Source organism: Corvus moneduloides, chromosome 10 (genome assembly GCF_009650955.1).
Source record: "Corvus moneduloides isolate bCorMon1 chromosome 10, bCorMon1.pri, whole genome shotgun sequence".
Classification (NCBI taxonomy): domain Eukaryota; kingdom Metazoa; phylum Chordata; class Aves; order Passeriformes; family Corvidae; genus Corvus; species Corvus moneduloides.
Genome location: NC_045485.1, coordinates 19,576,165 through 19,588,686, shown reverse-complemented (window position 1 = coordinate 19,588,686; position 12,522 = coordinate 19,576,165). Strand labels below are relative to the sequence as shown.

The window sequence follows — 12,522 nt, the reverse complement described above, 5'->3', positions numbered from 1 at the left end:
TAAATACTGTTGCCTGAGTCTGGCCAAGCCAGGATTAGACCTGGATGAGAGCATCTGGTGCTTGTTTCCCATGTTTGGCACCAAATAGCTTTGCCTTGGATCTGTAAACACCTTGGGATTGCCTTGGCTCCTGTGTTCCATCTGTGTCTTGCTGTATTGGGTTTGTGTGGCAAGGTTTTGATAGCAGGGGATTACTGGAGTGGCTTCCATGAGAAGCTGCTAGAAGCTTCTCCATGTCTAACAGAGCCAAGGCCAGTCAGCTCCAAGGTGGATCCAGTTCTGGCCAAGACTGAGCCCATCAGTGCTGGTGGTAGTGCTTCTGGGATAACATAGTGGAGAAGGGGAAAAAAAAAACCAACTGGGAAAGAACAGGAAAGAGAAGAGTGAGAATATGTGAGAAAAACAGCTATGCAGAACCCAGTGGGCCGTGAAGAAGGTGTGGGAGAAGGTGCTGTGGGTGCAGAGCAGAGATTTTCCTGCAGCCTATGGAGCAGACCATGGTGAGGCAGCTGTCCCCCTGCAGCCCTGGAGATTAGTGGTGGAGCAGGGATCCACCTGCAGCTCGTGGAGGACCCCACACCAGAGCAGGTGGGTGCCCAGTGTAGGCTATGAGCCTGTGGAAGCCTGTACTGGAGCAGGTTTGCTGGCAGGACTTGGGACCCTGCAGGGCACCCATGCTGGAGCAGTTTGTTCCTAAAGGATTGCACATCATGGAAGGGACCTACACTGGGGCAGTTCATGAAGGACTGCCTCCAACGAGAGGGATCCCAGGCTGGAGCAAGGGGACTGTGTAAGGAGTCCTTCTGAGGAAAAAGGAGGGGCAGAAGCAACACGTGATGAGCTGACTGCAACTCCCATTCCTATCCCCCCTGCACCAACTGGGGGAGAAGGTAGAGAAAATCAGGAGTAAATTTAACCTTGGGAAGAAGGAAGGGGTGGAGAAGGTGTTTTAAAGATTTGACTTTATTTCTCATTCTCTTACTCTGGTTTGATTAGTAATAAATTAAACCAATTTCCCCAAGTCCAGTCTATTTTACCTGTGACAGTATTTGGTGAGTGATCTCTCTCTGTCCTTACCTTGACCCACGACCCTTCTGCTGTATTTTCTCTCCCCTGTCTGGCTGAGGAGGGCAGTGACAGAGCAGCTTTAGTGAGTGCCTGGCACTCACCCAGGGCTTGCTACAAGTTTTGATTAAAGAAAATGCACTTTAGAGACTGTGAATAAACTACACCAGAAATAAGTCTGTTCATACATGATAACAGACTTTTAAAAATTACTCAACCCTCACTCAGTCACACTGAGTCCTCATTTTGTTTCTTTTTCTTCAATGTAGCCTTTGCATTGTATTTCACTTTATCCCATTAAAAAGCTATTTGGAGGACCAATTTACTAATTTTTTTTGAGATTAATCCATGTTCTTGCTTATGACATAGCAGTTCTGAAACAGCTCGTTGTCCCCTGGACAGTCTGAATGGACTCAGCCTTGATGGAGCCTGGAGAATGAAGCAGCACCACTGTTCTTTTTTCCTGCTCCTCCTCCAGTGAGGAAGGTTCAGCAATAAAGAAAACGTTTATATGAAAGAGTTATTACATGCATCTGCTTTTCTCTTCCCCTGAGAGCAATTATGAACTATTTGAGAAGAGCTGTCCTTGACTGCAATATTTCTGTGTATCACCACCAGCAGCTGTAGCAATGGAAGCACCTGTGCAGGCCACCCTGCAGTGAGACTGCAAATCATTAACTGTTTTCAGACCTCTTCTAGATAACAGTGGTAACCCAAACACCATTAGTCAATTTATGCAAGGGTTTGCCTCATGGATGTTTAATACCTAAATAGCTTAATAGTTTAATATAATTTCTAGTTCACTATCTAATAGCTAATTACGTGTAGTAAAGAAAACAAAAGACAAAACAGGCAACTGTGTCAAGAAAAAAATGCTTGCATGTTTTTATTTTCTTTAAATCTGTATGAAGCATGAATGTAGTGTCATGGATTACTTTTTGTGGAAAGCAGTCAAATTTCCTCTAGGTCAGATTCCTTGGAGAAGTATGTTATAATTATGAATGATGAAAAAATGAAAGATTTTAGATGGCAATTTTCACCATTAGGGAATTTTCCTTTTTGTTAGAACTGAAGGAGCATTGTTTTCTGGGGAGGTTTTTACCCATTCACATTACCTGAGGGACTTAGAGTTTTGAGCCTTTCAGTTACAGTGGAGCCTGAGATAGCCAGGATGAAGAAGCAGGTTGAAATTCTTAATGATTTTTTTCAGTGATTCTCCTCCCTAGAAATGGAATGCTTTTCCCCCTTCTCCATGTGCTGTTTTCCTTAATTGTAGGACTGTGATTGCCCCTGAAACTCTTGAACCAGGAACATCTTTCTCTGAGGTCACAGAGGAGAATTTTCTTTTACAAAGCTATGTGGAAATAAAGACAAAATTTTTGGAAGGTCAAGTTTGGGTTTTCCGGGGCATGATTTTGATTGTGTAGGGTGATCTGGAAAGCCTGGAGCTTCTGCTGCGTCCTTTAGTCTTGAGCCAGTGAAGAGAATACCTTCACCAGTGCTGGAGAAGTAAAGGTTGCATTGGGATAGCTCAGGAAAGTTTGCAGTGGGAGGTGTGAGAGAATCCTGCTGATTGAGAACTGGTATGCGATAGACAGTTCCTGTTATGTGGCATGGAAAATACTTTCCTGATATGCTTGTCTTGTTGTGATGATATCTGTGATAGTGATGACAGTGATGAGGAGGGTGTCCTGGAGGAGGGGGACAGCGTGGTCCGTGGTGGTGGGGAGGGTGGTGGTGATCTGGTCCATGAGGAGGAGGACAGGGTGGTCTGTGATGGTGGGGAGGGTGGTGGTGATCTGGTCCATGAGGAGGAGGACAGGGTGGTCCGTGATGGTGGGGAGGGTGGTGGTGATCTGGTCCATGAGGAGGAGGACAGGGTGGTCCGTGATGGTGGGGAGGGTGGTGGTGATCTGGTCCATGAGGAGGAGGACAGGGTGGTCCGTGATGGTGGGGAGGGTGGTGGTGATCTGGTCCATGAGGAGGAGGACAGGGTGGTCCGTGGTGGTGGGGAGGGTGGTGGTGATCTGGTCCATGAGGAGGAGGACAGGGTGGTCCGTGATGGTGGGGAGGGTGGTGGTGATCTGGTCCATGAGGAGGAGGACAGGGTGGGCCGTGATGGTGGGGAGGGTGGTGGCGATCTGGTTCATCATGGGGAGGAGGGGGAGAAGAAATAGCAAGTTCTTCATTGCTGTCTTGATCTTCCTTGCTGTATTTGGGGTTATGCTCAGGGTGTTCAGGTCTGGACTGAGAAGAGGGGGGACATTCATGTCTGTGGTGATGCTTACGTTGATGTCTGTGACCAAAATGATGATGACAATGGGGATGTCTGTGTGGATGTCCCAGACCTGAATATTTGCCTCCTCGCCCACAGCCATGGTGCTGTTTATGAAAACATTGGGGAGGAAGTATTAATCAAGTGTTGATAGGGCAGAAGAAATTGGTGAGAGAGAGAGAGGTGGGAGTTAGTAGGTTTGCATTCATAGCTCTCATGATCTTTGAGGAAAAAATCTGCATTTTTTCATGATAGAAGAGAAGGAGTAGATAATAAAATGCCAAGTTACTGAAAATCTGCTGGAAACACTACACTATGTCAAAATGAAATTATTTAACCAGCTGAGAAATATTTGTGATAGATCAAAACAAAATAAATCCGGACTGGAGTAGCTGCTGTAATATAAACTGGAATACCAATATGTTATGATAAAGATCATCTCCCCTCCTCTTGCTTTCTAAAATTTCTCTGAACTTGTTTGCCAATCTCTACTCACTTACACCTAGACAAGTGATTGAACTGAGAGAAGACACACTTGGAAGGAGTTGTAGGGACAGCTCAATTCTGTTTCATCCTTTGATTGACCTAGGACTTTAAGGTCAGTCTGTCCTGACATGCTGCATCACACCCAGGCAATAGAAAATTGGCATAAATGTTACGATCATCTGCCAGTCTGGACTAAGCAAGGTTGCTGTAACCTGCATGAGGATATAGCCAGAGATGTGCCCATTGGTGAATGCTTACCCAGGGATGGTAGATTTCACAGCTTATATCTGTTCCATCCGTTTCATCTGCATCACTGATAATTCTTGCTTTGCAGAATCCGGTGTGCTAAGCAAAAGAAAGGGGAAAAAACCCACAATGCACATCTGAGTTCTTGTGATGGAGTCAATATGAACTACTGAATGTTCAAAGTTTTACAAGTTAGGCTATTCCTTTGATACCTAAGTGTGTTCACATAACTTAGCCAGATCCTGAGCCTTCCGACCAGTGCTTGCCAGTGATTAATAATGGTTAAAATATGTGCAGTTTTTGAGGGTTCTTGACTGTGATGTACTCTAGATGCACTTGGCCATGTGCATTTAAAGGGCTACTACTCCCCATCTTACTTCCCGTTTGATGGCTAAGAGATTGGCCTGCTACTGATGCCTCCAGAACAGGTACCCGTGGGTGCCTGATTTTTATTCCTTGGTTTTTTCCTGTCTTTGCTTGTCAAACATCTGTTTGCATTGGACTATTCTGTAATTCTGCTCAAAGCTCTCAAAACCTGGCACTATGTAGCTATGCTGCTTCAGACAAAGCTCAAGGCAGAGCTTTCTTCCATTTATTTTTCAAAAAGTAATTTGTTGTAATTTTTTTGCATCGCTTCCTTTAGCACCCTGTTTGCTGTGACTTTCTCCTGCTGTCCAGTCATGTGTGGAATTGCTCATGTGAAAGAGCACAGAACTCAGGTGATGGGTTCTTTGTATGCTCTCTATACTGGGTGCTTTATCTGGATATTTGTTCATTAGTAGCCCATTATGATCAGTGACTACAAATGTTAATGGCATTTTACACACAAAGAGCATCAGTAGCAACACTGAGAACAGAATTCAAACCCCACAGCCATCTGCCTTGTGCTTCATTCTAGTGAACTCGTGGCTCCCTTACCAGTTAATTCACAACCTTTTACAGTCTTCTGAAGTATAAAAAGCTAGAGAAGGTGATGGATGTACATAAACCAAAAATTTTACGTTTGATTTTTTCCATGATTTTATTTCATTATTTATTTATTTCAATATTTCTGGGGAATAATTTATTCTGAAATTATGAAATCTTGCCTAGCTAAAACACCTTGTTTCTTTGGTGTAGACTATTATAGTAGTGGAAAAGTGGGGTGAGGAGAATACTTGGATAGTTTTCTGCAGACGAGTTAAATTATTCCACTCTCCATTCCTCTGCTACAGAGGAGAAAAAAGTGACCCTGAGCTCACTGGGATGACATAAGACATATATTTTTTTCCAGGATCTATGACTCATATTAGTGTAAAAGTTTTTATGGACATAGCATGAATGATTTGCTAGGGGTTGGCCACAGTTTGAATGCAAAAGCCAGATACAACCTGAAAAGCTCTAGGCCTTTAATATGCCAGACTCCAGTTACTTCAAGATTTGAGAGTTCAGACTGTCTCCTTATAAAAGACAAAGGAGCAGCTGTAAAATTAGGATCTAGGCTTGGACATGCTAGATTTTTAGTTTTGAGTTTGGGTGCATGCTTATGAGAAACACTTGGAAATATATTGGTAGAATCTTCCTGGTACCACCCATTGTATCAGTTCTCATTCTAAGACTTTACTTACAGCGTGCCAGTCATGCAGAAAATCACATTCCAATGCTTGATCTGCTTGCTGCATAGATTTGGAGCAGTTGGTCTCTTTTATAGAGAATCCTAAAATGTGACCTTCACGGGAGGCAGTCTGAAACCAAGAGGTCAAAGAAGAAGTGGTAACTAGGTGTATTTAAAGTCCTGTAATTTTCAAAGCAACCATTCTTCATCTTATTGTCAAAATCCCATCCACCTTGTGCTTTCCTTACCTGTCCTGTTCAAATGTTCATGCACATTCAGCAAGGAAAGCAGGTTAGATAATTTATACCTTACTTGCTTCACACCCTTACAGCTTCCATGAATGCTTGCTTTAATTCTTTGTTTAGTATGTGTGTGTTATAAAATCTGTTACTTTTACAGCCTGTGTTTTTAGGAAGTAGTGTCCTTAGAGTCTTCTCCCTAAACTAAACTGCTGCTCCTGTGAAAGTGGAGAGATCTATTGGAAGGCAAGCACCCCTTTCCAGTGATGGGAGTACATAGTGTTACAGTGCTGATGTTAATTTGAGGTGAAATTCTGCCAGTTACTGTGAGAATGTTGCTTTCTCTGTTGTCAAGGGCATTAGTTATGGAGAAGGCCTTACTCCATAGGAACATGGGAGAAAACCTTTGTGATCCTATTAAAATCCATAAAGAGGTGTTTCATTTTAATTTCCAACTATAGCAGTACTTTTATTTCAAATCTGCGTTGAAGGTGTCCTTAGCATGTGTGCACACGAGTTTCACTGGTTTAACTAAATTGGTAAAAAGTGCTGCACATACTTTATGGTTTGGTGTTTTATTGTAATTCATCGTTTCTGAGCATCAAAATCCAGTGGTACAATCTGAAGTGTTGCTGTAGCTGAAGAGGGCGAAGTGTGGAAATAGTGTTTGGGGAGAAAGACACAAACCCAGGCAATGTGAAAACAATCCCTTTCTAAATGGCAGTAGGGATACATCGTGTACAGGGCTGCAGTGTGGAACACTGTCAGGTTTCTGAGTAATATTAAAAGCTGCAGGGAGGTGGGTTTGGCATGCTATCATTTAGGCAGTTTCCAAGATCAACATGTATTATGGTGGGAGCCATGGGACCTCATTATAGAGGTGTCCTGAGCTAACACGTGTTGGCAGAATGATCCTGTGCTGTTTAAGTGAATGTCTCCAGTATCTACCTACAAGAAGTTTTGTTCTAAAATATACTTCAAATCACCCAAAGGATAGGTCTTCATGTTGACATCACTTAGATATGGAGTTATTTACCAGACCCAAAAGTTCTTCAAGAGTTACAGTACAAATTCACCTCCTGTCCTCAGAGTGCTGCTTTGCTCTGCAGCAAGAGCCAAAATGATGCTGAGCATGTTCCACTGTGTGTTGTATCCATGTGCTAAATATTCTTGGAGTAAAAAATTGTCTGTCTTCAACTGACAAAATGTGTGACTGTGATAATACACAAGTGTCCATCTCAAAGTCTGCTCAGTACTAAATAAACTCATGTATGTCATGATAGGTAAATAGGCATTCAAAATTAAAATATGTACACAAAGAAGGCTTTGAATTCTGAATGCCATCACACTGTCATAGTTTTTAAGAAATGAGAAATCCTTTTGCTTTCACACACCTAAATTGAAGTTGGTAACAAGTCTTTGCAAAACTAGGACCTTCAACTTTAAACAGATGATTTATGCTGGTAGATCTGATCCTAGAAGGGTTTGAGTTCTATACCAGAGCACTGAGTTTTGGAGCTGCTCACAAAAATGTATCATTTCTAAGTAATTCTAGGAGAAAATGTGACTTACCATCCTTAAAATTCTTTCAACTTTATCCACAGCAAAGTTGTTTGTGTGGTTACCTTCACTGTTGAATTTCTTCAGGGCCTTTGCAGCGATATCTTTATGTTGCTCAGTAACTTCTAAGGCTTCAAGTTTCACAGGACAATCTTTGCACTCTACTAAGTCAGGTGGAACTGTGAAAACAGATAATTTAATAATATTACAGTGGATATTAATACTCTTGGGAGTGTGCCCATAGCTTTAATGTGAACTCATAGTGAGAAATTTAATTGCAGCATTTCCTTGGAAGTGAAATACCTGTCCCTCACTCCACAAATATGGGTTTGTCCTGTAACGTGAAAAACCCCCAAACCCATGAAAATGAGTATTCTTATAAATCCCCTTAGAATCTTACCACCCCAAATGTGCAATCTTTCAGAGTTTACATTTGTTCTGATATTCATTATCATATTTTGGTGGACTGAAATGGTGATATCATCTGACATCTGGTTTAGTGGAGTAGGGTAACCTTAATTCTATTACTCATTCTTAACATTCCATTTGAATTGTCTAAAATATGAATTGCAAGCAGATGAATGAATCTGTTACGGTTACCATACACTGGTGGTGTACAGACTTTGGTACTAGGGCTGGTTTGAGATATGTGTTGGCTTACAACAGTGGTTATTTTACCTGGACTAAATGTACAATTAAATCCATATAGTTGAGGTTTCTTCAGCAGATGGTTTGTATATGTGATAATCTTACATTGCCCAAAGTCCTGAGGAGAAAAAAGAATACATGATTATGATGTTATTTTCCCTGGATTTAATTGGATGTAGGCGATCATAGCAATTATACCTCCTTTTAATGTGCAGTACCTCTAAGAATAACAAATGTGGTCATTAATGGAATATTTGATCAGGTACCACTCAAAATTTGTCTTCAGATAAAATGGGATCTCCCTCTACAGGAGCCTTTATTTTAATTCTCAGTTTGCACGATTGAGTAGACAATGGAAAACTGAACCAGCCTTCTTAGTCATCCTGATACTTACTTAGAGTAAGATAATACTAGATGGCAGGGAAGGTTAGAATGCCAGGTTACACGAATCTTTATCAAAAGTGGATGGACCTTTTTATCCATTCCTTTTCTCCCTTAAGAAAAACCCAATAAATTCTTTTTCCTCTCTCCTCCTGGTCTTCCTGCTTTGTCCTTTGTCATAGTATCACAACTCTCCTATTTAAATAAAGTTTTTGACTGGGAGTTCTCATCATTGGAGTGCAAGAAGAAAGGACAAGTATTGCTGTATATCATTCATGTACTGACACTACCAATATTTCACATTGTCATACTACAAATGCTGTGACAGAAAACTGACAAAATATACCATTGGTATTTCTGGCTCATATACTAGGAACATGCTTAAAAAATAATTTCTAGTGCCCTTTAGTTGTCAGCAAATCACCCTTAAAACATAAGTTCTGCTACAAGGAGTGGAATGTGGAGTATAGTTCCTTTGAGACAACTAGTTAAATAAAGCTACACTTACTAGAAGAGTCAACCCTTTCCCAAGCCTTTAGCTTATGTTTAACAACTCTAGAATTAGATAGATTTGGGTTTAGAATGTGCCATATTAAAGCCCAGTCTTCACTGAGAGATTTTGTGGCACAAATTTCTGGGCAGTTCAGATGAAGGTCAAGTTAATGAATTATTGGAGTATGAGTCAGTGCAGATGCCATTACTTGCCATTGGATAGGTGTCACTGTATTCACAAGACTCCCAGTGTCTTCTGGATAGGACAGAGCATTCCGTTTCCAGCACATCCAAAGTTAGGTAGAGGACTGATGAATTTCCCTGGAAGAGAAGTGCAAGTAAAAATAGTTTGTAGACAAGAAGTTTGATCTGAAAGAAACTTTTTTTTGAGGTTGATATGTTTAATCTTTATGAAGCTTCTCCAGTTCTCTATTAAGATTTTTCAGAGTTGACAAGCACAGAAAGGATTCAGGCTGGAAGGGACCTTTGGAGGTCATCTTGCCCAGCCACTTGCTCAAGGCAAAGCTGGAACTTCAAAGTTTCAACTGCATTCTGTGTATCAGCAAGACAGACATTCCACAGCCTCTCTGAGCCATTCTAGTACTTAACCACTTTCTCCATGATTTTTTTTTAGCTGTATATGTAGTCAGAATTTCCCTTCCTGCAATATACAGCTGTTGCCTCCTATCCCTTTGTTTATAACTTGTGAGAAGTGTCTGTTGTTAATCTGATATCCAACAAGTAGAGAAAATACCAGTGTTAAAAGATTGCCATTCCCTCTTTCTGATTTTCCCATAGAACATTCTGTTCTATGAGGACATCAGTTGTCTAGGCAGCCAATTATGTACCTACATCTATTTCATATTACCTTAGTGACCAGATACTCTCTCAGAACTTTGCTTCCTGCTCAGTTTATTTAGGGAGTTATGCAACAAAACTCTAATAATCCCAACAAAATCAGAAGCCTTAACTCTGAAACTCTTCTAGTGTATTCTGTCTCCTGAGCAAATAGGATTAGGAAAATTAAAATTTGAATTTATGTGCCAGTGTAATGGGATGTGGTGCTAAGAATTTTCTGTGGCCCACAGAAACAGTTTTAGAATGAATTAGTTAAACTTTATTCAGCCCTTGTATGGACATTCAGAATAGACACATACGTATTTTATTTTGTCATTTAGATAAAATCATACAAATCTTTCACTTCACTGTGAATAAGAGTCCTCAGGTTTTATGAAGCTCCATCTATTCAGGTTCCTTTTTCAGAGTGTTTCTGTATAGATGAGACCTTGTCAAAGAATTGCTGCAGATTAGTGTAGTATTTTCATTAGTGCGAGTCCACCAGTGCCATGTTAAACACTGATTTTGCAATATTTGTATATCTTAGCATTGTCTCTAATTTTGAAATAGGGCTTAGTAAATCTGCCTGTCCTTGGTCTCTTTCATGTACTAGTTAAAGACATTTTTATTCTATTGTTTTTTCTGCAACTGATTTGTTTTGGCATTTAGGGAGTCATTGGCTATCCTCTCTAGGAAACAGAAATAGGAAAGAAATAGGAAATGACTGATAGGGATTCTCTATCCAGTCTTTCCCCTGTTTTGCAGAGTAGTAACTCCTTCGACTTCCTCTGCCTTTTTTCCTTTCCACCAGTTTATCCGGCTATCTCCGAAATAAAGATAATAACAAAATACCAATCTTACAGGATACAGTGGTCTAATTAATCTTAGACATTCATGGATTAAAGAAACCTTCTGAATATAAATTTTGAGTATAACATCTGAACCAGACAGCAGACAGGACAGATTAATTTCCAGAGTTGTATAAAGCTGTTCAGAGCATCTCTTAAGCAAACATCCTGCCGACCAAGAGAAGAGAGGCCATTCAGCATTGTTTGAAATCGAGCATACATGCAATAAATCATGCACAAATGAATACTGAGGCAGTGTAAATCACAGCTGATTCATTGGATTACATCAACATTGTTCTAGTGAAAGCAATAAACCTAAGCTCTTCATGACCTGGCTCATTATTTAAAAAGCACAGTCTTGTGTAAGTCAGCCTTTAAGTTGATACTTACTAAATGTAGTTCATGTGCATCAGCAACACGGAATAAACCAAAAACATAGCCATCTCTGCGATGTCTGTTGACCAAATCCAGGGCCACTCCTGCATCTGTTTCAATGGTGTTACAGTCTGCAGGGGTAATGCTTGTTTCGTTTTGGGCATTAGAGCACTGCAGTAGTGTCAGAAAAAAAGCTGAAGCTAGAAGCAGCATTTTGTTTGCAGTGTTAGGTCACTTGTGCCCATGCCCCGATAAAGCCAGCCTGCTGTTAAATCAGAGCAGCCCACCAAAGTTGTAAATGAATGCTAAAAGGGCATGGTTTTATATAAATTAAAGTGTCATGTCAGACAGCCATTACCTTGACCCTGGATTAACATTTGCAAACAGCAAGTAAATGATTATATCGTGATTGAGCAGATTTTGAGGAAAGTAGGCTTTATAACACTTTCTGGACTATCCATCAAAGGGTCTGTTTGTGATTCTTTCAGCAGGCATTGCGCAATGGTGCTTTACCATGGAAAGTTCTTACTTCTAACAGTGTAAGGCTGGGCCTGGCAGTAAGAAGGTCCAGTTTATGTGTGCAGATGTTACACAATCTTGGTCTGCTGTTTACTATTAAAACAGTTGAACTGAAAATATGCCTAAATATTTGTGGTCAAATTATGGCTATATCCATATCCCTGTTTTCACAGTTCCTTAACCAGCAGGCAACTAGTGAAAGGGAAACAAAGCATCCACTCAGATGTGGAAAAGGGATAGAGCTCAAGGGGCACTGCAAGCTGGTGGTCTGCAGCTTCTATATGAGTACCTGCTATTCCTCCAGCTCAAGAAAATTTAGAGCAGATTTCTATCAGTTTTACATCATTTCAGACTGGTACTTAGAAAGGGACTGACTGGCCCAATACCCATGTAATCTAGGTATGGCAAGAAGTGACATAAAGCTGCCTTTGCATTCTCAACCTGAGCAGTTCTGTGTGCTTTTTGGCTGTGGTAGCTCTCATAGACTTCTTTAGAGAATTGCTGGTGATTTTTCTTTTTGTATTTCATAAAATAATGCAGTACCTAGTAAGATTTATACCTTTCAAGGATATGCCAATATCCTCTCCTAAGCAGAAAGGCTGAGATGTCTCATTGTATTCAAAATCTTTTATTCAGGATCATTTAAGGCATTCTTAAAAGGCAGTAATTGCTTGTCAGGGAGTGGCTGAAAATGGAATACAAAATTCAAACACTGAATAAGAAAATACAAAAATGCAAAGTGAGTCCAAAATGAGAAGGTCAGAGTCAGATGAGGAATTTTCCAAATCCTGGCTGATGTGAAGATTGGATTAGCTTCTCACAGAAAAAGGTGCTGGCTGTATAATTGACTTGGGGGCTGGAAGCTAGATGATCTTTGAAGTCCCATCCAACCCAAACCATTCTATGACTCTATGACTCTATGACTTGGGTTTACGTGTTTGACCTTCAAGGGTTTGG

The 12,522-nt window shown here is 40.7% G+C and overlaps 1 protein-coding gene across 1 annotated transcript; it reads right to left on the bottom strand.

Moving 5' to 3' along the window:
* Window positions 1-945: 945 nt before the first annotated feature.
* On the bottom strand, window positions 946-11,351 carry HRG (histidine rich glycoprotein). The gene is made up of 7 exons (XM_032120022.1): window positions 11,062-11,351; window positions 9,200-9,307; window positions 8,144-8,231; window positions 7,478-7,644; window positions 5,680-5,796; window positions 4,085-4,171; window positions 946-3,447 (listed from the first exon to the last, which is right to left on the bottom strand). Exons 1-7 carry the CDS (start codon window positions 11,257-11,259, stop codon window positions 2,392-2,394), a joined length of 1,821 nt encoding a protein of 606 aa, XP_031975913.1. The 5' UTR covers window positions 11,260-11,351; the 3' UTR covers window positions 946-2,391.
* Window positions 11,352-12,522: the final 1,171 nt, after the last annotated feature.